At 55.3% G+C, this 20,253-nt stretch overlaps 6 protein-coding genes across 6 annotated transcripts; 2 read left to right on the top strand and 4 right to left on the bottom strand.

The window, feature by feature from the left end:
- Nucleotides 1-2,498: 2,498 nt before the first annotated feature.
- On the bottom strand, nt 2,499-4,943 carry SNF1 (ATP binding; the record flags this gene model as incomplete). Its single annotated transcript, XM_028643666.1, has 5 exons — nt 2,499-2,752; nt 2,814-3,488; nt 3,540-4,212; nt 4,300-4,375; nt 4,480-4,943. The coding sequence occupies 5 exons, from the start codon at nt 4,941-4,943 to the stop codon at nt 2,499-2,501; spliced, it is 2,142 nt and encodes a 713-aa protein (XP_028492800.1).
- A 2,149-nt stretch (nt 4,944-7,092) lies between these two features.
- D7B24_009595 (uncharacterized protein) lies at nt 7,093-7,919 on the bottom strand (the record flags this gene model as incomplete). Its single annotated transcript, XM_028643665.1, has 3 exons — nt 7,093-7,171; nt 7,251-7,768; nt 7,827-7,919. The coding sequence occupies 3 exons, from the start codon at nt 7,917-7,919 to the stop codon at nt 7,093-7,095; spliced, it is 690 nt and encodes a 229-aa protein (XP_028492799.1).
- Nucleotides 7,920-8,356: 437 nt separating this feature from the next.
- Nucleotides 8,357-10,848, top strand: DPB2 (DNA-directed DNA polymerase epsilon, subunit B; the record flags this gene model as incomplete). The annotated part of the gene is made up of 2 exons (XM_028643664.1): nt 8,357-9,090; nt 9,147-10,848. 2 exons carry the CDS (start codon nt 8,357-8,359, stop codon nt 10,846-10,848), a joined length of 2,436 nt encoding a protein of 811 aa, XP_028492798.1.
- A 340-nt stretch (nt 10,849-11,188) lies between these two features.
- Nucleotides 11,189-14,671, bottom strand: D7B24_009593 (uncharacterized protein; the record flags this gene model as incomplete). Its single annotated transcript, XM_028643663.1, has 4 exons — nt 11,189-11,820; nt 11,884-12,540; nt 12,591-14,526; nt 14,618-14,671. The coding sequence occupies 4 exons, from the start codon at nt 14,669-14,671 to the stop codon at nt 11,189-11,191; spliced, it is 3,279 nt and encodes a 1,092-aa protein (XP_028492797.1).
- Nucleotides 14,672-15,282: 611 nt separating this feature from the next.
- On the top strand, nt 15,283-16,093 carry D7B24_009592 (uncharacterized protein; the record flags this gene model as incomplete). Its single annotated transcript, XM_028643662.1, has 2 exons — nt 15,283-15,407; nt 15,475-16,093. The coding sequence occupies 2 exons, from the start codon at nt 15,283-15,285 to the stop codon at nt 16,091-16,093; spliced, it is 744 nt and encodes a 247-aa protein (XP_028492796.1).
- A 675-nt stretch (nt 16,094-16,768) lies between these two features.
- STE7 (MAP kinase kinase (MEK)) lies at nt 16,769-18,523 on the bottom strand (the record flags this gene model as incomplete). The annotated part of the gene is made up of 4 exons (XM_028643661.1): nt 16,769-17,359; nt 17,436-17,967; nt 18,023-18,180; nt 18,236-18,523. The coding sequence occupies 4 exons, from the start codon at nt 18,521-18,523 to the stop codon at nt 16,769-16,771; spliced, it is 1,569 nt and encodes a 522-aa protein (XP_028492795.1).
- Between the last annotated feature and the right edge of the window lie 1,730 nt (nt 18,524-20,253).

Raw genomic sequence — 20,253 nt, 5'->3', positions numbered from 1 at the left:
CGCTCATCGGACACCCATTCCATGTACACTTTCATCCCTTCACAAACCCCCCTCCACTCCACGACGCGGAAGCAGGGACACCGTGCCAGATGCAAAGGAGAGGTCCCATGCCAGCGGGTCATGTCGTCATCTTCGTGTGTTTGGACGCCCTACGATTCTGTGCTTTATCAAACCCCATGTGATCCTCTGTGCACCACACACGGCAACAGCCTCAATCAAGCCCCTTCGGACAGGAACACTTTGCTGGCTGCGTCAACTTTTTCGCGGCATCATTCTGAGGTACCTAACATGGCCCTTCCGACGCGCGAGAAAAAGGTTAAAAGCGATAGCGCGGCACGTTAAAGCATCACACGGCCATGCCTCAGCTGCAGGTCAGGCCTTCGCTGCAGCACCGCCGCACCCCGTCCCTTCGTTAGAGCTGAACCTTCTGGGTTCTGAATGCTTCATCCTGCGCTATTTCGCCTTGTCCTGCCAGCGAAGCAGGCATTGTTTTTCAGCTTGCCATGTCCGCAAGCGAAAAAAAACAACAACCGAAAGGCAAATGCCGATCGATAGACATCTTGCCCCCCTCCCTTTCGCCGTTCTTTAAGCTTCACGGCACTGAAACAAGGGCGCACAAAGGGTCATTCGCCCATGCCTTGATCGAGGTGCGCTCCAGCTCGAACCGTATCCCGGTTTGACGAGGCAGGGATCAAAGCCAGCAAATTGCGGAGGGCTAAATACATTGTTTGTTTTGCTCTCAACCCTTTTTCGTTGGATTAATTGTTTGCTGTGGTCTCGATTCCCACTTCTTCCCGTGCGTGTGTCTGTCTACAGCCCGGCCTGTCTGCAAGACAATTTACAATATCTTTTGCTTTCCGTTCCGCGGGCGGGAAGCCGAGGGTGCAAGCAGCGGGAAGAGGCGAAGTGCAAATGCAGGTGCGAGCATTAGTCTTTCCACTCGCCCACTCCCTCTCCCCCCCAACCCCAGCGTCAGATGAGGTTATTCACGATGTGACTTTGAAAGCTCACCTCCCCGCCCCTTTTCCTCCTTCCTCCTCCTCCTCTCTCCACCTTTTCGTCGGTCTGCCCGCTGCCGAAGTGCGCCCGCTGAGCAACGATGATGCGCCTCATCGTGCATGCAGTGGGGGGGAAACCGCGATGGATGGCCCCGACACCCTCCTTGTTCTGCTCGCTTCTGGAGGGTTGCGACGAGGTAACGAGAGACGGGGATGCGCTGCCAGGGGGTGGGGGACGATCGAGGGGCGGGAAGGGGGGAGGGGGGGGGGGGGGTGCGATAATGGTGACGAGGGAGGGTTCTCTCCTTCGGAACGCCCGCTTCCAAAGTGCTGTGCTGCTTGCTGTCTGGTCTGTGATGGACGACGTGCTGTTGCCGGTCGGATCAGGCCCCTGACCATTGCTAATTTCGGGTTTCTCGCCGCGAAGAGGCTGAGTCTCGTTTCGTCGGAAGACTAAGCGGGGTCGGTTTGGCCCATATTGCACCTTATCGTGGTTTCGCAAGACGTGCGCATGTATGTGTGTGTCTCTCACTCTTGCGCTGTCGTCCGGCAACGTCGGGAACTTTTTTCGGGGGGATATTTTATTTTTTTCATTTTTTGTTCGTTGGTCCTTTATTTTTTCTTTCTTTTAGGCTTTGCTGATGCGACGCTGACTACCATGCGACGCTGTCTCCACCATGCACACACACACACACACACACCCCTCCCCCCACCCCCATTTCGGAATGCCCTCGGGTAACTGGAACTCTGAACCAGCGAATCGCGACTCAAGTTAAATCTGTCTATGTTCTGTAAGCTGAACATAAGCAAACGCGTCACAGCGAGCCCCTCTCACCAACACAACTACCCAAACCTTAACAGCACTCGTCACCAAATGGGCGGCGCACACGACATCAACAAACTTGATTCCTAAGCTCTCAGCTCGTAAAAGCCGTAAAAGCCGGATTTGGGTGCCGAGCCCCTATCTCGCCCCCTCAGATCGTCAGTCAGGCCGCCAATGCGTTCCATTCCCTCGGGTCGTGCCAAGACAACTAGAGACCATCTCCCACCAGAGACTCACAACCGACCCCCTCTCTTCTCCTCGGCCAGCTTCTCTTTCCCGTCTGTCCGTCTTTGCACGCCGGGTATACCCAAGACAAGGAGAGCAAACGTCCATCACAAACTCACAGACCTCCCTTACCCCCCCCCCCCGGTCCTTCGTTTCCTGCCTGTCCATCCTTCGATCCGTCAAACCAACCAAACCTGCCAGTCCGGAGAAAACTCCTGTTCCCGAAACGACGCAAAAGAGAGAGAGAGAGAGTGTGTGTGTGTGTGTGAGAAAAAAAAGTCAAAGGTAAAAAAGCCATGCCTCCACGCCGGTCTATGCAGCCGTGCCCTGTTCTGCCCCTCCCATGACATGATAGCTCGCTTCGTAAAAGCAAATGGACCCTGCCGAGCCTAAAAGCGAAAGAGAAGGGCGTACGGAGGGAAACAAGGTTTGGATTGTAACCCACCTCCACTCTAGTCAGCCTCAGCCAGCTGCATGATGAGCTTGGCAGCCATGTCAAGGAACGGGAAGGGGCTGGTGACATCCTTTTCTTCGAGCAGCCTGCGGTCTGCCGTCTCGTAGCCAGAGCACTTGAAGTCAACGAGGTAGACGCCGTGCTCCATCTCGTAGATCTGTATATCGACATGGAGAGCTACAAAGTCCCTCTTCATGTTTTCTTCATGCACGTGGTAGCTGTCTGGATGATCATACGCCCTTCTACTCATGGCTGGACGAATCTGGTCAGCAAGGGGAGGAGAAGAAAAATTGTCGTTCCGAGGAACACTCACTCTTTGTCTCCCATCGCACTTTGATGTGCCAGGGGTCAGCCGGCAGTTTGTACTTCTTCAGCGGATCGATGCTGCTCGTCGACGTGTTGGCGCCCTCGGACTGCTGCGTGCCGCTGCCGTACTCATCGACGAAGCTGCCGTCCCCGCTGCCTCCATGCTCGCTCTCGTCTTGAGCGTGGAGCTTCTCATAGTCCTCGTCAGGCACATATGTTGCGCCGAGCTTGTTGAGTGCCTTGTGAATGCAGAGAAGAGCCTCCCACGGCGCGTTACGCGAGCGGATACCGAACTGCCAGCGAACTGGCTTGACCTTCTTGGCAGGCGCCGTCACAGGCGTCATGCCCTGCGGTCGCTGGCCAGATTCATCGGCGTAGCGCTGCTGCGTCTTGTTGTGCGGCTTTAGATGCCGTGCCATTTCCTCACGCTCGGCATCGGTGCGAGAGCTTGAGCCGTGCTCGTCGACGACGATGCTAGGCGTGGGTGTGTCTTCTATGCCCGCCTTCTCCCGTTCCACGTATTCTTTGTGGTAGTCGGGTAGACTGCTTGGAAGTATGCCAATTTTGCTAATGTAGGGCCTCGGCACGGCACCGACTCCAGAAGTCCCAGATCGAGCAGACGAGGCACTGATCATGGGGCTGTTGGAGGTTTCCGGGTCGACAGTCAGTGAAGCCAAGCCATCTGCGGTACTTGTGAGTATGATTCCATCACGATATCCAAGGTCGATCTTACCGTTGCCCTGCATGAGCTTATTCTCACGAACAATCATGTAGGCGTCCTTGATGGCTGACGGCTCTTCGGCCTCTAGAGCCTCCTGCACGTCCTTCTTGCCGTACCCCATGGTCTTACTAATCTTCTCCGTAACCTCGTCGTGCAGCTTTTCTTGCACCTTCGTCGGCGCATTGGGTGCAATATCGCTCTTCTTGATGGCCTGGTTGGGGTCCACCCCTGTGTTGTAGAACTCCTCCACGGCTGGCTGAAGATAGGGCGGCAGATCGATCTGGAACCACGGGTCGGCCCTTATGTCGTCTATAGAGGCGCGCTGGACGGGATTGACCACAAGCAGTTTCTTGATGAGATTGGCAGCACCAGTGTTGATCCATTGTGGGATGCTGTACGTGCCTCTCGCAATCTTGGCGAACAGGCTAGGAATGTGTTCGTCATCAAAAGGTAGCCTTCCAACGAGCAAAACATAAAGGATGACGCCGCAACTCCACACGTCGACTTCGGGGCCGGCATAGAGCTTGCCTCCGATGACCTCGGGAGCCGCATAGTTGGGGCTACCGCAGGACGTCTTGAGGAAGTTGCCGTCCGTCATGATATTGCTGAGGCCAAAGTCGGCAATCTTAACATTCAGCTGGTCATCGAGGAGAAGGTTCTCAGGCTTGAGGTCGCGGTGGACGATCTTGTGTCGATGGCAGTACTCGACAGCACAGAGCATCTGCTGGAAGAAACGGCGTGCCTCGGCTTCCTTCATGCGACCATTCTGAACAATGTAATCGAAAAGCTCGCCGCCGGCGTACTCTAGGACCATGATAATCTCGTTTTGCGTCTTGATGACAGTATAACTAGGTACAGACAAGGCATGTCAGCTCCGTTTGGGAAAGGATATCCAGAGCTGCCACGCGGGGCAGCCGAGCAGAGATTCCAAGAGCAAAGGGTCTGTACGAACAGCTTGATGATATGGGGATGTCGCAGCAGCTGAAGATATTCAATCTCGCGTTCGACGCGGCCAGCCATGTCCCTGCTGATGAGCTTCTTGCGCGCGATAATCTTCAAAGCGACGTGCTGGCCGGTGCCGTTGTGTATGGCCAGCTTGACCTTGCCGAAGGAGCCTTCGCCAAGGGTCTTGATGACCTTGTAGGCACCGATGCGCTGCTCGGTCTTGATCCTCTCCCGGACACCGGCGCCGATGCCGGTCGGGATAGGACCACGGCCGGCGGCGGCATCAGCAGCGGCCTGCTGATCTGCGCGAACTGCGGAGGCCATGGCAGGTGTGGTGGTGGTGTTTGTGTTGGCGGCGGGGTTCGACTCGGAGGGCGAGGCTTTCCAGCCCTCATTCGCACGGCGTCGGATCTGGGATGGAGAGAGGGAAATGGTGAGCTCCTCATCCTCGAAACCCCTCGGGGGAGCCATGTCGTTCCGGGGACGGGATGGGATGGGGCAGGGCCTGCTCTGCGTCTCTAGGCGGGTCAGGTCGGTTGGTGTCGAGGCGGGCTGGGGGGTGTGCGCGATGTACTATTTTCGCTCGTTTCTCTTTCCACCCTCGGGCTGCTCTGCTTGGACCTGTGACTGATCGTTTCGTTCGGTTTGAGCGTGGTGTGGTGCAGGTGGGTTGGAATGGGCGGGCGGGCAGTGGACAGAGCAGACCTAACGCTGGCCAGTGGAGGCCATGACATGACGGATGTGGAGGGGAAGGGCTGCCAAGACCCTTGAGCCCCTCAGATGGGACCCCATCCAGCCCCTCCAGTCCTCCAGCCCTCCACCGTCGCTGCAGCCTGATGGCCCGTGCATCGCATCGGTGCCCAGTACTCTGGGGGCTCTCCAGAGGGACCTGGGGGAGCTCGATGGGGAGCTCAACAGGAGGCACCACAGGTCGCAACAATGTGGTCGCCCGCTAAGGGAACCAGGCTCTGCCAACCTTCCAGGCAGGCATCTCAGTCCTGGTTCAGGTACCTTGGGTACCTTACTTCTGGAGCGCCCAGGCGGTCGGTAGACATGCAAGAGCTCTGGGCTCAGTCTTCACCGTCCATTTTGGCGAGCACCTTTTCTTTTCCCAGACTCTTTTTTGGGCTCTCTCAACCTCACCACTTTCCAAAGCGTCACACCCATGGGAGAAGCAAGATGTCGCCCTGGGAGAGCCTGGGCTTGATCTCGGGTCTCCCAATGCTGACCTGTCTTGGCCTCAACCGCCTGATCACAGATCAGTTATCATGTTGACGCGTGCAGATACATCAGCCAGCCACCACAACTTGACCACCCGACCATCTTCACCCGGGATAAACCGCCGCTGAAGAGCCGCTGACCACCAATCAGCCAAGAACCATTCCTATGCGGTACGCCGAAGGACATCGACGTCTTGGCCCGGCGCTGCACCTCTTACCTCACCGGCGCCGTGCCGCGCACATCGTGCGACTGCATGCTTCCAAGATGACGCCCGCAGCTGCCGCCCGTGTCAAGAGTCACTTGCAGGACTATCATCGAGGACGAATCCCGTACTGTGCTATCTCGATCCACGGCTCGTTCGGCCTCCCTGCCCCTTCGTCAGGAACGTCGGCCCCATCCTCCCAGACTCGGGCCCGTTTTGCTGTGCATCACCTCCACCAGGAAATACCGCTCGCCATACCTTAAAAATATCATGTGCATGTAACCTTGGTGGATCTCTACCTTGACGTTGCAGAGCCAGGGGCGTGTTCTTGGTCATATTTCCCCCATATTCTTATCGTCAATGTAGCATCGGGGCATGGCTGTAACAGACATTTTAGAGCAGATGTACGGCAGCTGGCTGTGGTCTGCTTCCCCACTTCCATGCGCGTGTGCGTGTCAGAAGCGAGGAAACTTCTCATTACTTGCGAGGTGCCATGGGTGCTTGAAAACACAAATGAAGCTGTTGCTGTTGCGGGGAAAGTCTACACCAAATTGCGCATGCACTGCCAATGAGGATGGCGAACCTTCCTTCTTAGGATGACATGTCATAGAGTTCCAGCAATTGTCAACTCCACATCAACCTGACGGGGTCGTAAGTTGATCAGGAGTTGTCCTTCTTCGAGTCATTCAACTTGCAGGGTGACGTATCACCGCATCAGTGAGCCTGAGCGCGCATTGTACTACGCATCACAAGTTTGGAAGGATCAACTTGACTCGGGGAGGTTTGCTATTGCGGTTTTGAGCTGTTTCCAACCTAACCATCTCGAACAGATCGACAATGACCAGGCTTACACACCACCAACTGAATGCCCTTCCATCTTAGCGGAGCGTCTCAGCAACGGCTTGGCAGTAAGGTATAGCGCCGGGTTTCTCTGCAGCGGCGTGGACACCACAGCGCAGCGGTATTGGGACACTTCAAGACGACAAAATGAACGATCCGGAGGCAAAGCCGACGCCGACTCTCCCTCCCCGGCTCCTAGGGCCAAGGTCTGTTCCGCCGTGCGGGTAGCCCTTCGTGTGGATAGTCATGTCACTCAGCATGCTATTATGAGCTTCCTTTTAACGCTAACCAGCGCCAAGACAAGCCGCTGAAGCATCGTGAGTCGGCTCCGTTCTCTGCAGGCCCGCATCCCAGGGCTCAGGTATTTCTGTCCTTGTTCTCCTCGGCCCTCAAGCGTTCGAGCAGCTTCCCGCGGAGAAAGGAACTCAAGCCAAGACTAAAGGTTGTACAGGATTGTCAGTTGAGGACGGCGACGTGTTGCGCCGACAAAGACGCATTGGAGTGACTGTACTTACGCTCCCTCGTTCGTCAGCATGCGATACGTTCCACTCGACTGAAGATTTCCAATGATGTTGCCCTCGGGATCAACCTCTAGGCTGCCAATGATGTCCTCAGGCCAGGCAATGCGTCCAAAGTCGGGCGGGTTCCTCGAGTCGCTGAGGTGAATATACCCACCCCGTCCACCACCGCCTGCTCCTCCTTGTCCACTCGCACCGCCGGCACCTGTCGTCTCGCTCGGCTTCCTGTTGCCCCTCCTATGCTGCTGCTGGGCACCGAATATGCCACCAGCCCCAAGGCTGCCACCACCAGGCCCTGCAAAGGCACGGGCCTGAGCAAGAAGCTCCTCGTCCTGCGGTGCATGTTCGGCGAGAACTTCGTACATTATGTTGAGGAAAGATTGGTTCTCCGTGAAGGATTGCGGCGTTGGGGGATCTTGGGTCGCAAAGCCGACGGCTAACCTGGGGTTCGGAGGCTGGCTATCGAGAAAGCTGAGGAGGAAGGAGGCCCTCGAGGCATCTGCTGGGAAGACTTTCTGACCGGGCAACAATCAGTCATGGCCTTACATACGGCTAGCGAGGAGAAGGACCTACGATATGCGGGTTCGTCGGCAGTGTTGAGACGACGCGGACGAACCTTACGGCGCTTTTGAACCGCGGTACAAAGCGAGCTGTCGATACCAACATTTTGAATGCGTGTTGAGTATGGATCGTGTACCGAGTAGAAATGCTTTAGGATCTCAAGAACATAACCAACAGATGCCGTAGCTCGTACAGCTCTCGAAAAGTGATTGGAATTGGAGCGTTGACATCACCAAAGTTGTTTCGACTGACCGGGGCGCATGCTCCGTATTAAGCATGGAGCATACCTCTCTCTTGGGGAGCTGACTAGGCCAAAGCCTGCACGCAGCAAGCGCTGGCTCCTGCTCAAACCGTGACTGGCCCCCACCAACGCGTCCCCGGTCCTCAGGACGCGTCTCAATTAAACATCTGGGCGCTTTCTACCTACCCGCACCACAAAGATCGTCCCTTCAAGTCGACATTCGGCACACTTGAAGGACACTTCCCGCGCGACATCACACGGCATCCGGAGATATTTAGCGGCACAGTCTGGTAGCGAAACCATGGATCTTCCGCCGACTGTTTCTCCAAGACGTAAGAAGACAAACTTGGCTCACATCTTCAACGGCGCAAGGACGCCCGCCCCCTCCTCGTCTGCCATTCCCTCCTCTTCCCCCGCCTTCGGCACACCCGTTCACCCGTTGAAGCCGTTCAACGTCTCGGCCCCTACGAAACACGCCATCCTACCCATACTCCTCCCTCCGGCTACTTTGCGGCCCCTCGCCTTCCGAACCTTCACCAAGAAGCACAGCCTGACCCTGACGTCGACGGCATTGCAGGAGCTCGCTACGTTTATCGGCCGGCATTGCGGATCAGGATGGCGCGAAGAGGGCCTAGCGGAAAAGGTTCTCGAGGAGGCAGCCAAAGCCTGGAAGGGTCGCAATGGAGGAGTCATTGTGGATGGCGGCAGCTCTGAGCTCAAGGAAATATTGAAGACTATGGAGGGCAACATGAGTGGAGGAAAAATCATTGCTGGTGGAAAAGGTCTGAGCCGCCAGAACAGCATGCTAGAGCCAGGCAGGGACGCAGAAACGGCTTCGCATACCAGGCTGGGACTGAGGCCAAATCAGGCCTTGACTAGGGAGGACAGCCAGCAGAGCTTCGGCATGTCGAGCCTGGAGGTCGAAGAGGAGGAGAATGACGAAACAGTCAACGACGCGAGGAAATGGCTCAAGGTGATTGGGGCATACGACCAACCACGACTTTGCTACAACGTGGCCAAGAAGCACTTCGAGAGGTATGTTCAGCTGGCTCTCTTAACGATTCCTTCCTCTACTGACAGTCTTTCTCAAGGGAAACTACAAAACCGTCTCTTTTGCCGCCAGCATCACACAAAACAGCACTTTTCCGAAATCGTTACCACGTCATTCACCAGCGTCTTCTGCGGAATGAAGCATTCCAGACCTCAGCTGTCGCCAGTGCAAGAGCATCAACACTTAAGAGGTCGTTATCAAACCAGCAGAACCACAAGATCACACCAATCGCAAACCTGCTGGGTCGCCATGGAAGTCACCACATGCTACTCGGCATGCTGGTTGTGCTGCCGACGGGCGGCCTGGCTATTAGCGATTTGACAGGCACTATTGCGCTCGATCTCTCCCAGGCAATTGCCATCCCAGAAGATTCGGCTTGGTTCGCCCCTGGTATGATTGTCTTGATGGATGGCGTGTACGAAGAGGAGGAGGAGTCACACGGCAAGGGCCTGAGTGGCAGCAGCGGCGTAGGAGGAACCCTCGGCGGCAAATTCCAAGGTTTCTTCGTTGGTCAGCCCCCTTGTGAGAAGAGGAGAGCAACACTGGGCGTGAGCGGGCCCGATGGTGGCCAGGATCACACTATTGGCGGTGGATTCGGCTGGATCGACTTCCTTGGTGTCGGCAGCGAGAGGGCAGTTGGTCCGCGAATGCGGAAGCTTGAACAACGTTTGCTCCCCAGACGCTCTGCTGAAGACACCCCCGGTCGAGGTCGTATGATCATCCTTGGCGAGGTAAACCTCGACCAGCCGCGTACCCTTCAGGCATTACGCAAAATCTTGTCACTGTATGCCAATGAGCCGGAGGGACAGAGCCCGATGACATTTGTCCTCACGGGCAATTTCACACAACATGCCGTTCTGGCCCGAGGCGGCAGTGGAGGCAGCATCGAGTACAAGGAGGTCTTCGACGCGCTCGCAAGTACCTTGGCCGACTTCCCAACACTGCTGCAGACTGCGACCTTTGTCTTCGTCCCGGGGGACAATGACGGTTGGGTTTCCTCCTTCGGCGCTGGAGCGGCCGTTCCACTACCGCGCAAGCCAGCCCCCGAGATGTTCACTTCTCGGATCCGGCGGACATTTGCTGCCGCCAATGCGGAACTGAATAGTGACAGCGAGAAAAGGGCAACGGAAGGCGAGGCAATCTGGACGTCAAATCCCAGCCGGCTGAGTCTCTTTGGTCCCAATCATGAGATCGTTCTGTTCCGCGACGATGTCGCAGCCCGCCTCAGCCGTACTTCCGTCCGGCTCAAGTCCACGCGTTCAGCCATCTCCGCAGCCAACTCCGCAGCCGACGATCCGGATAATCAAGACACCCCCTCCACGGGCGGCGACGTCGTCATGTCAGGCGCGGTGGGCTCAAATGAAACCCCCGTAGACCAAGAGGCCATGGATGTCGATACGACCAACGCAAGCACTGCCACCTCGTCGGCCGCCCCTTCGGTCTCCCAAGAGGTCCACCGTGCACGCAAGCTCGTCAAGACCATTCTCGACCAGGGCTACCTTGCGCCGTTCCGACACGCCATTCGCCCCGTGCACTGGGATTACGCGGCCGCGCTGCACCTGTACCCGCTACCCACGGCGCTGGTGCTTGTCGACACCACGGCGCCGCCGTTTGCCGTCACATACGAAGGATGTCATGTTATGAACCCGGCGAGCTTGCTGGTGCCAGGCAAGACTAGGGTTGCGAGATGGGTGGAGTATGAGATTGGCAAGATGGGAATGATGAGGGACTTGTCGTTTTAAGTGCATAGGCATTATGAAGAGACATGGTACGGCGTTTGAACTTGAGGCGTGAAGAGCTACACTGGCTAACGGGTCTGCTTCAATGCGTACGGAGGCGAATGGGTAATGATATGATTTGGTATTTACCCTGTGCATCGTGGAATCTCCGCAATACAAGGCTTTAACCATATAATAGCACTCGAAAGTCAAGTGCGCCGTTTTCATGACGGGATTACACTTGCCTCCCAGGTTGATGAATAAAACGTCGTATATTCTAAGAAGAAATAAACCGATCCATCCCCAGCGCCAGCCCAAACAAAGTTGAAAAAGAGTAGTGTCGGGAACCAGAACGCAAACACCTCTACCGCAGGAGCAGCGATTCGTCGTTCAGCACACCAAAGAGACCTTCCATCTCCTTTTGCACGCATTGCAGCTCATGCGCGACTTGGGCCGTTACCAGCGTATATGCGTAGAGCAGAGCATAATCCTTCTCCTCAGCCGTTACGTGCAGCTCGAGCTTGGGTGGCTTCAGCTTGGCCTTCCCATGCCCGTTCCCGTTCCCGTTTCCATTCGTCGCTTCATTGTCATTCACACCAGCGTCGTCCTCTTGGTCGTCTTCCTTGACTGCAGCGAGCGATGGCTGGTGCTCTCTACGAAATTGGTAGATTTTACCCAGGAGCCTGTCCTTGGTGCCCTCCACCGATGGGATGGCGTCTGTCAAGGGGTATTCGAGCATGAAACAACTGGCCAGAACCTGGAAGACGTGGCAAATGCGGTCACAAAGTTGAGCTCGCTCGGCTGCCGTATGTAATAGGAGAGCACGTTCGCCAGCTGAAAGACTCCCGCGCTTCGATGTCACGAGGCGCATGGCGTGGAAGCCGTCAACGATCCTGAGCGTGGATTGCATGATGCGCGCATACGCATCATCGGGGAAGGGGCCACGAAGTTCGAACTCGGACTTAGCTGACGCTCGAAGAGCGTCAAGTTTCAGCGCTACGTGCGTACAGTGTCAGTCGGATGCCTCAGGCGAGACTAGAAAAGGGCTCGCGTGCTTACCATATCGCTGCACAGCCTTCTCCTCGCCAGCCCTCATGTAAGACCGCGTACTGTCGCTATTGAGCAGGATAGCCAAAGGTCCACGCCTCCAGATGAGGCCGAGTTGTACATAAAGAATTGTCAGTCCTTCTTTGAACTTGCGCCTGCCCGAAATAGGCCAGATCATCCGGCAGACAACGATGCCCCAGAGAATACCGAGATTGACAGATACAAGTCGGTGGTACACAATCTCACCCATCATGGGGTTCAGGCCGCCCTCGTCGTCGTCGTCATCGTCGACCTTCTGCGACAGCGAATATGCGTAAAGAACGGTTACATTCCATGCGAGAAGCGTGGTTCGGCCAAGGGGTGGGTTCTTGAGAACCAGCATGACATAGAAGCTGCCGAAGCTGATGGCCCAACCGGAAAAGGCCAGAACAACACCGTTGCCTTGACTGACGGCCCAAAAGATCAGGGCAAAGCAGCCGCCGAACAATGTGCCGAGAGACCTTGCTGTACCAGTGGTATTGGCGGCGCCTACGGTCATGCTCGTGACAATCATGAAGGACAGAAGACCCCATTCGCCTCTCCAGTGCTTATAGATGGGTCTGGTGGCGGGAAGGAAAGCAAGCATGGCCCATAGCATGGCGCCCAGACCTACTTTGATGCCGAATCGAACTACACATAGTCAGTAACTGATATTGAGGTGAACGACAAGCTGAACTGACTATCATCTCGGGCTAGGAACCTCATAGCCTTCAGACACCATTGCGAGAAGGATCGCAAGAAAGAACTTGCGTCAGGAGAGGCATCCCAGTTGAAGGTGTCGCGCCGATTCATCATCTCTGCCGGCATGCCGGACGGCATACCAGACTTGCGGACGGGCCTGATGGGTGTTTCCTCGGCTGCTGAAGGTTGCAAAAGGGCTTCTTGGTCGGGGTCGTTGGGGTCAGGCTTGACCGCAGGCTTTTCCCATTGTTTCCAGAACTTCAACCAGCGCCAGGTGTGCCCACTGGTAGCGCGCGCGTACTTCAAGTCCTCCAAAACCGTCAAGTAGGCATCGATGTCTTCGGCCACGTTCTGCAGACTGAAACTGAAGTGGCCGCACGCAGCCGCCACTTCTTCAATGTCGGCCTGAATCTTCTCTGTCCTGGCTCTTCCCAGCTCAATGCTTTTGTACAGGTCTCGAAGTGCACTTGTTCTCGTATCGTTGTAAACACCCAGAGCATCTTTAAGACTCTGTCGAAAATTCTCGTTAATGCTTATATCGTACTTGGGCGGTGGTCCGAAGGTTGGATCTCTCAGGATTTCCGACAGGGTATAGGCCAAAGACTTCATTGATGGGCCCAACAGAGCAATGAATAGTTCAAATATCTCTGACGGCGCCCGGAATGACGTCAAAGGGTTTGCAGAGGAACAGTTCGAGCCCTCTTCGGCGCTGGCACGATACTCCATCTCCAGTTCCTCCGACTCTTCGATTGCTGCCAGTGTCGCGGCCTTGTCGCGCGTGTTCTTAAGATACTGCGACATGGCACGCGTCAAAGTTGGCGAGTAAATGACGGTGCCGCCGGGGGACTGGATACTGTTGGGGCCGTCCTGAGGTAGCTCCTTCAGGAGAGCGAACTGAGTCTCCGCGGCGCTGCGAAGACCTCCAATAGACTGAGCAAGGACCTCGAAGCATCTGACGACCTCTCTGTCCATCTTGTAGATCGTCTCACGACCAAGGATATAGTGCTCCAGCTTTGCCTCTCGCAAGTTTGTGGTCATCTTGGTGTATGATGCTTTAAAATCCTTGTCCACTCGGGTGTAGTCACCAGACGACAGCTCCTCCTCGGTGCCGTTGAGGAAACCGCGGGCAATCATGGCAAGCAAGTCTCCAAGAGATTCCGCTGACGTGTTCATGGTGCTTCTCAGACCCGCCCTCGCAGACGTTCGCCAAGCTAAGATGTTAACGAGTGCAGTGATAGAAACACCCATGACAAGAATCTTGAAGACCTGCACAACCTTGATAGACGACAAGTATCCACCTTGAACAGCTTCTTCTTTGGTAACAATGGTGATAATGGCGATGGATGCTAGTGTGCACCCGACATTCACCAAGGGGCTGTTCATTCTCTGCTTGATCCAGCCCACGAATCCAAGGCCGAAACCAATGCAGATGATCAATATCATGACATGCGACAAAACTTGGAAGCCAACTTCGTTGCCCAGCACAGACAAGCCCATGGATAGCATGGATATGATCTGGGCGTAGCCGATAGCGCAGAATGCGATGAGGACTGATTCAACCATTGAGCCCCAAGTGCGATTGGCATGAAAGTATACAGTGATCGTGGCGACGACATGCTTGCCATCGGGTTTCCCCAAAAAATCAGAGATCGGTTCGAGGTAAGTGGCCATACTGCCGAGAAGGTAGGCAAGGGTGCACTTGAGCACACCCTTGCCAGCTGGAGACCGGAGGAAGTCCCAGAACTTCAGAAAGCTCGTCTTGACATTGTGTCCTATGGTATGGGCGCGCTCGCTGTTTGTTTCGGACAGCAAAAGAGACCGGTAGCCATCAGGGTCATCGGAACGATCGTTGTCGATGCTCGGGTTTCGGAGGGTGAACTGGCGATGGCTTCGCTCGCCCGTATCGGGTATGATCACAGTGCCATTTCGTAGCTTCTAGTTTGGGGAAAAGACGGTCACGTTAACTTCGCGAACTCTTGGGTTCGGGCTCATTTCGAAGCCCTTTGCTCCAGGAGTGGTCACCTACATTTCTCTTGGAAGGTCTTTTAGGGGGCCATTGACTGTGGTTCGAAGTGCTCATGACGGCGAGTTTGTCGCATTCTCTGAAGGTAGCGTTGGGGTGAGCGCGGCGGACGCGTGAGCTTTGCGACCAGTGGTGTTAGAATGCAGTCGTGCGAGTCGGAAAGCACCGATTTGGTCGAGCGGTCAAGCTTCCGGTCGCAGACTGCAGCGCGACTGCGGTATTGGTTGGTGTTGAGCTGTACTGTGCTCGGCCAAGGGCAAATGTCTCTCGAGGCTTGGAGATGACGAGCCAAGACCCGGTCAGTCTGCCAAAAGCGCCTACTGGGATGGAGAGTGGAGAGCTGGGAGCTCGAGCTGCAACCTCGAGTGGACCCACGATCAGTATCCTTGTTAGCGCTGTCGAGCTGTGGCTGTGATTGTGGCTTGCGATTTCGCCCCTCACCTTCCGCTTGCTCCAAGGGTGGGGGGGGGGGGGTTAGCCTGCTTTGTTGGCCAAATGCCAACAAGTGACTGACAATCATTTCACTAGTACCTAGTTGCGACTGCTGGTTGATCTCCTTCGAGATAGCTATACAGGTTTGATAGACGCATCCTGAGCCTCCAGTATCCTTCAGTAAGCGACTGGCACATGAAGCTCAACAAGGTTTCCGGATTCGCAACCTTCACTCTATGCGAAGATTTCTGTCGACTATGGCGTCTTATAGCCCTCGGCGGTTCGCGCCTCTGAAGCAAGGTGCTCCATCCGATGCTCCCCTCCTGAAAGGCGTTGTCTTTGACGTCGACGGTACACTCTGGTACGTCGCCCCCAACCCACGACGTTCTCCGCATCATCAACCGCAAATGCTTACATCACATATCAAGTGAGCCGCAGACGTACATGTTCGGACAAATGCGCAGCGCTCTTGGTATTACCAAATCCGTCGACATTCTCGACCACATTTACTCTCTTCCCACGCCCGGGGCACAGGAGAAAGCAATGGAGTCGATTCGCGCCATCGAGCGCGAGGCTATGGCCACCCAGGTCGCCCAGCCAGGTCTCGAGACACTCATGTCCTACCTTGACTCGCGGGGCATTCGCAAGGGCATATGCACGCGCAACTTCGATGCCCCAGTCGCTCACTTGCTCGGCAAATTTCTCTCAGGCAGCATGTTTGCGCCCATCGTCACAAGAGACTTTCGTCCACCCAAGCCCGATCCCGCAGGCATTTTGCACATTGCTCGGAGCTGGGGTCTCCTAAAAGAGGCGACCGAAACAGGCACGGAGGTAGAAGCTGATGCTTCAGGACTCATCATGGTTGGCGATTCCATCGATGACATGACAGCAGGCCGAAAGGCTGGTGCTACGACCGTCTTGTTAGCGAATGACGTCAATGTCCATCTAGTGGACCATGAGCATACTGATTTGGCCATTCGCCGCTTAGACGACCTTGTATCCATTCTCGAGGAAGGTTTCGTAAGCCGGGACACTGTCGTCGAGTAGAAAAAGCCCGAACAACCTCAAAATGTATATCAAACGTATGACTCCCGCTATGCAAAGGCCAATCACAACACTAGAGAAGGCGAGGTGGTGGGCTAAAGCCAGGAAATATCAGATAGACCTAACTTGATGCAAATATTGATGAAAAGAAATCTTGATTGTGGTGTCTAAGTGATCTGCACGCCTGCAGTGACATCCCAGTCCTCACAGTCTGGGTACCTGATTCCCCAATCTTCTATCAGATCATCCTCTGGACGATCCAGCAGAGCCACTTGTTCCAGACAGGCCTATTCAACTATTTGATGGTACGCAGAGTGAGTCGAATGTAATGACAGATCTCCAAGATAGACGGGCTCAATCCAAACGCCGAAAGATGCTGAAGAGTGCCACACCAGGCAACGAGAGAGATGTACGAAGCGGTTGACAACGAGGGGGGAGAGTAGCCCTGTGCCAAACTAATATGGAGGCCAAGAACATGAGCGTCACACTAGTCTGGCGACGTACATGTGAACTCTGCGTATGGCCTCCACTCATCATTGTAAGGACCCGGTCATCATGTATGGGCTCCGTGGCGATGTTTGTGAGGCAAGCTCTTCTGACCGGAGTGACAAGACAGTGAGCCTCGCAGGAAGCCGAAAATGGTGTTGAGCATGTGTAGGCTGTTTCAGGTGCTGGCGCTTAATTCGAGGACCCATTGTAAACGTCATTCATGTAGCCTCTGTTGGACGGCGGCATGCCGAACGTAGCCTGCCTTCTGTTCTCCCTACGGCCGTCGTCAGGAGTTCCTTTCCGGGGTGGTGGAGGCGGCAGAGGACCTCCGGGTGGCGCTGGGCGAACTGGGAGACTAAAGGTGGCAGCACTGGCGCTGGCGGGGCCGGCACTATTGGGATAATCACCGGCCTTGGGGATGGAATTGGTAGTGACAATCCTCTGTCCCATTCCTGGATGGCCTGGTCCTGTGGATCTTCCAGATGGCAGCCCATTTCTAGTGGGAGATCGGTTGTGCGAAGGTCCGTACTGATCTCTTGGTGATATGATGCCAGCGCCAGCGATTGGAATTTCTCCCGAGGTTGGCGTATCGAATGGGCGGTCATCATTGGAGTTGTTATGGTACGTTGGTGAATCGCTTGAGTTTAGCAGCTCTCGTGTAGCAGGTGACAGTTGTGGGGCCAGGTGGGATTTGCGGTTGTCTCGCTCCATCATGCTGACTGCCCAGTCACGGAGGTTGACTGGCGTTCTCTTGGCAGCCTGCACAAATGGATCACGATCCTGAGTGTTCGGTCAAACGCTGTCTCTTCGTGTGGCACGGGAACCCGGTAGACATAGCAATTGGGCAGGTACTTACAAACAATTCCTGAGGCGTGGACCGCTCCTCGGGGACTTTAGAGAGACACCTTTGAATCATATCCTCGAGGATAGAAGGGAATGCGTCACTCTTCGGCAGCTTCGGCGCGGGCTCGTGAACGATTTGCTGCAACAGGTCAAGAATACCAGCAGGGGCACCATCCCCATCCGATAGCTGCTCGCTTGCGGCGAACGGAAACTTTCCAATGGCAAGCTCCATGATGGTAAGGCCAAAACTCCAGACATCTGACTTGACTGTATACTTTTCGCCTTGGATACGCTCAGGGGCCATGTAAGTCGATGTGCCAACAAAAGTGTCTGCGACAGAGTTGACAAGTTCGCCAGAAACACCAAAGTCACACAACTTGATGCTGCCCCTAGAGTTGACCAGAATATTGGAGGGTTTGATGTCGCGGTGCATGATGTGATGCTTTGAGTAGAGGTACGTCAAGCCACCTAATGTAGCTTCAGCGATCTTGCCGAGCACATCGACTCGAATGGGACCAAAGACCCGCGACACCCGGTCCAAAGAACTAAGCCAATGTGTCAGACGTACGCCTAAAATTCCAGGAACGGAGAAAAACTTACCCAACGTCCATGTATTCCATACACATGATGACATCGTTGTTGTCGTTGAGGAATGCGCCGTAAAAGTTGACAATGTTTGCCGAGTGGCATCCGTGCATAATCTGTAGCTCTCTTACTATACGTTTACGCATCTCCTTCTTCGCTTCTACGTGGATGACCTGTGCACCGTTAGCGTGATGCCCAACATCAACATGAGTATGCACAAAGCATCACCTTTCTGGCCATGACAGTTCCGGTAAGAACATGCCTAACCTTGCTGACCGTACCACCGTTGCCGGATCCCAGTTCTTTCAGGACCTCCAGGTCTTCTTGTTTCAGGTCCAGCTTGTACTCAATGCCAATCTCGAGTTGTGCGCTCTGGTCGTTGCCGTCCTGATCACGGGAATCGTAGTCATGCCTGCTAGTTTCGGCGGTTGGGGGCGGTTTGGGAGCAGCAGGCGTCAGGGCGAGGCCCTTGACGTTCTTGCGCTTCATCGAGCGCGGAGCGAAAGGATCGGGCATATTGGGCGATGTGCGTGGCCGACCGGCGTTCGGAGGCGTCGAAGATTGGGTAGCAATGGGCTTCAAGAAGCCACAAGTCGGAGCCGGACAGATTTTCTAGCGAAGTGACTCTCTGCTGTCCGTAGATTGTCTTTCAAAGCAGAGATGAGGCGACAGCCTGCGCTGAAGATGAATCGGTAGTTGCAAGTCGTCAGGTGTCGGCAGCCGATGGCATAGAGGGGGAACGGATGAGCTGAGGCGCGGGGCAGTGGTTGCATGCAGCACAGGTTGGGCGGCGGATCTCGACTTGACGTTCAAAGTCAAGGTGAAATAAAGGAGACCTCGCGAGGCGTACGAGGCACAGGTTGCCAGAAAAGTGCGCGGCGTACCTGATGTTACGCTTTGGCGAGGTGTGGTGAGGAGGATGGAGCACTTAATCAGTGTCGTTCCCCTGGTCCCTTTCCGGTCGAGGTGGGGGTTTTATCGGGTACGACAAGTCGATAGTGCCGGAGCAGCAGCACCAAAGACCAGGGCGCTTAGGCGGTTAGGCAGGCGTACCGTTCAGGGGATGACAGAATGACAGAATGACAGGTACGCGGAAAGTTGGTAATACAAGGTTACCCACAGCGACGTAAAGGCCCGAGATGTGCGCAACAACCGTGTGTCTTGGGAGACGTGTCAAGCTCAGCAGAAGCACAAGTCGCGAATCGGAAATGTGGCGTGTCAGCAGAGAGGCGACGGGGATCCTGACACTTGCGGTGGAGCGACAAATGGGAGAAGGAGGGGATGCGGCCGGAGAGGGGTTTCGGATAGGAAGTTCGCTGAAGGAACGAAAGACGCGAGCAGCTAGGGGGGCCCCATAGACGCCTGGAACGCCCCGAGCACCCATGGACCCATCTGGAGTGTCATGATCTGCCCTACGAGATGGGGACCTGTAAATTAACTAGGCCGCTTCCTTGCAGATTTGCTCACATTTCCATTTGCTTCACCTCGAAGGAGAATGAGCCCGTACCTTGCACCGCTTCGGAACCCGTGGCCTTCCGACCTTCGTACCCGACCAGGAGGTAGAGGGCCTGGCTCATCAGAGCAGCTTCCTATCCTGCGTCACAAATCATATGTCACGCACCCTTCGTCCCCTACAGCCAACGATGTCAAAGCATCCAACTTTCTTAACGACGTGGGCTCTGCCGTGGCCAAAACGGGCTTGTGTCTCAAGTGACAGCACCCAAGCTTATTGGTCGTTCTGATGCAATGCCCTACAAATCTCTCCGACTGCCATATTGCCTGGACTGGGTGCCTGTCCAACAGCAGCGAGGAGCAAGCCGTGACGAGGAGTGCATATGCGTGACTAAACGCAGCCAATCCTCATCAGTAGTTCAATCTTGGTCATCACGCGAAACCATCGTCTCGCTGCGCTTCGGCCCGTGATGCGCCTGATGCCAACGTGATGATAATGGCACTTTAGTCGCTGGCTCAGCGCGAAACGAGCCTCTTGTCAGCCACAACCAGTACTTGGTTTTGCCCAACCTGTGTCGTCGGGAGGATCTCACATTGGAGTTGGCCACAGGGTACTCGCGAACAGGAGTGGGCTTCACGAGGATGCACTCACGTAGCCGTGGCAGTCGGGTTGCCCAAGGTTCAGGTCTCAGGTCACTTGACCAGTCATTGACACTCTATCGCTGATTCCCTGCAGCTGTGACGTGAATATTGACCCCGGGACATCATTCCTGTTGCTCCAAAATAGAAAGAAA

This window comes from Verticillium nonalfalfae, assembly GCF_003724135.2.
Source record: "Verticillium nonalfalfae strain VnAa140/NRRL 66861 chromosome Unknown scaffold_98, whole genome shotgun sequence".
Classification (NCBI taxonomy): Eukaryota; Fungi; Ascomycota; class Sordariomycetes; order Glomerellales; family Plectosphaerellaceae; genus Verticillium; species Verticillium nonalfalfae.
The sequence above is the reverse complement of the archived record's forward strand: the minus strand, read 5'-3'. Positions and strand labels throughout refer to the sequence as shown.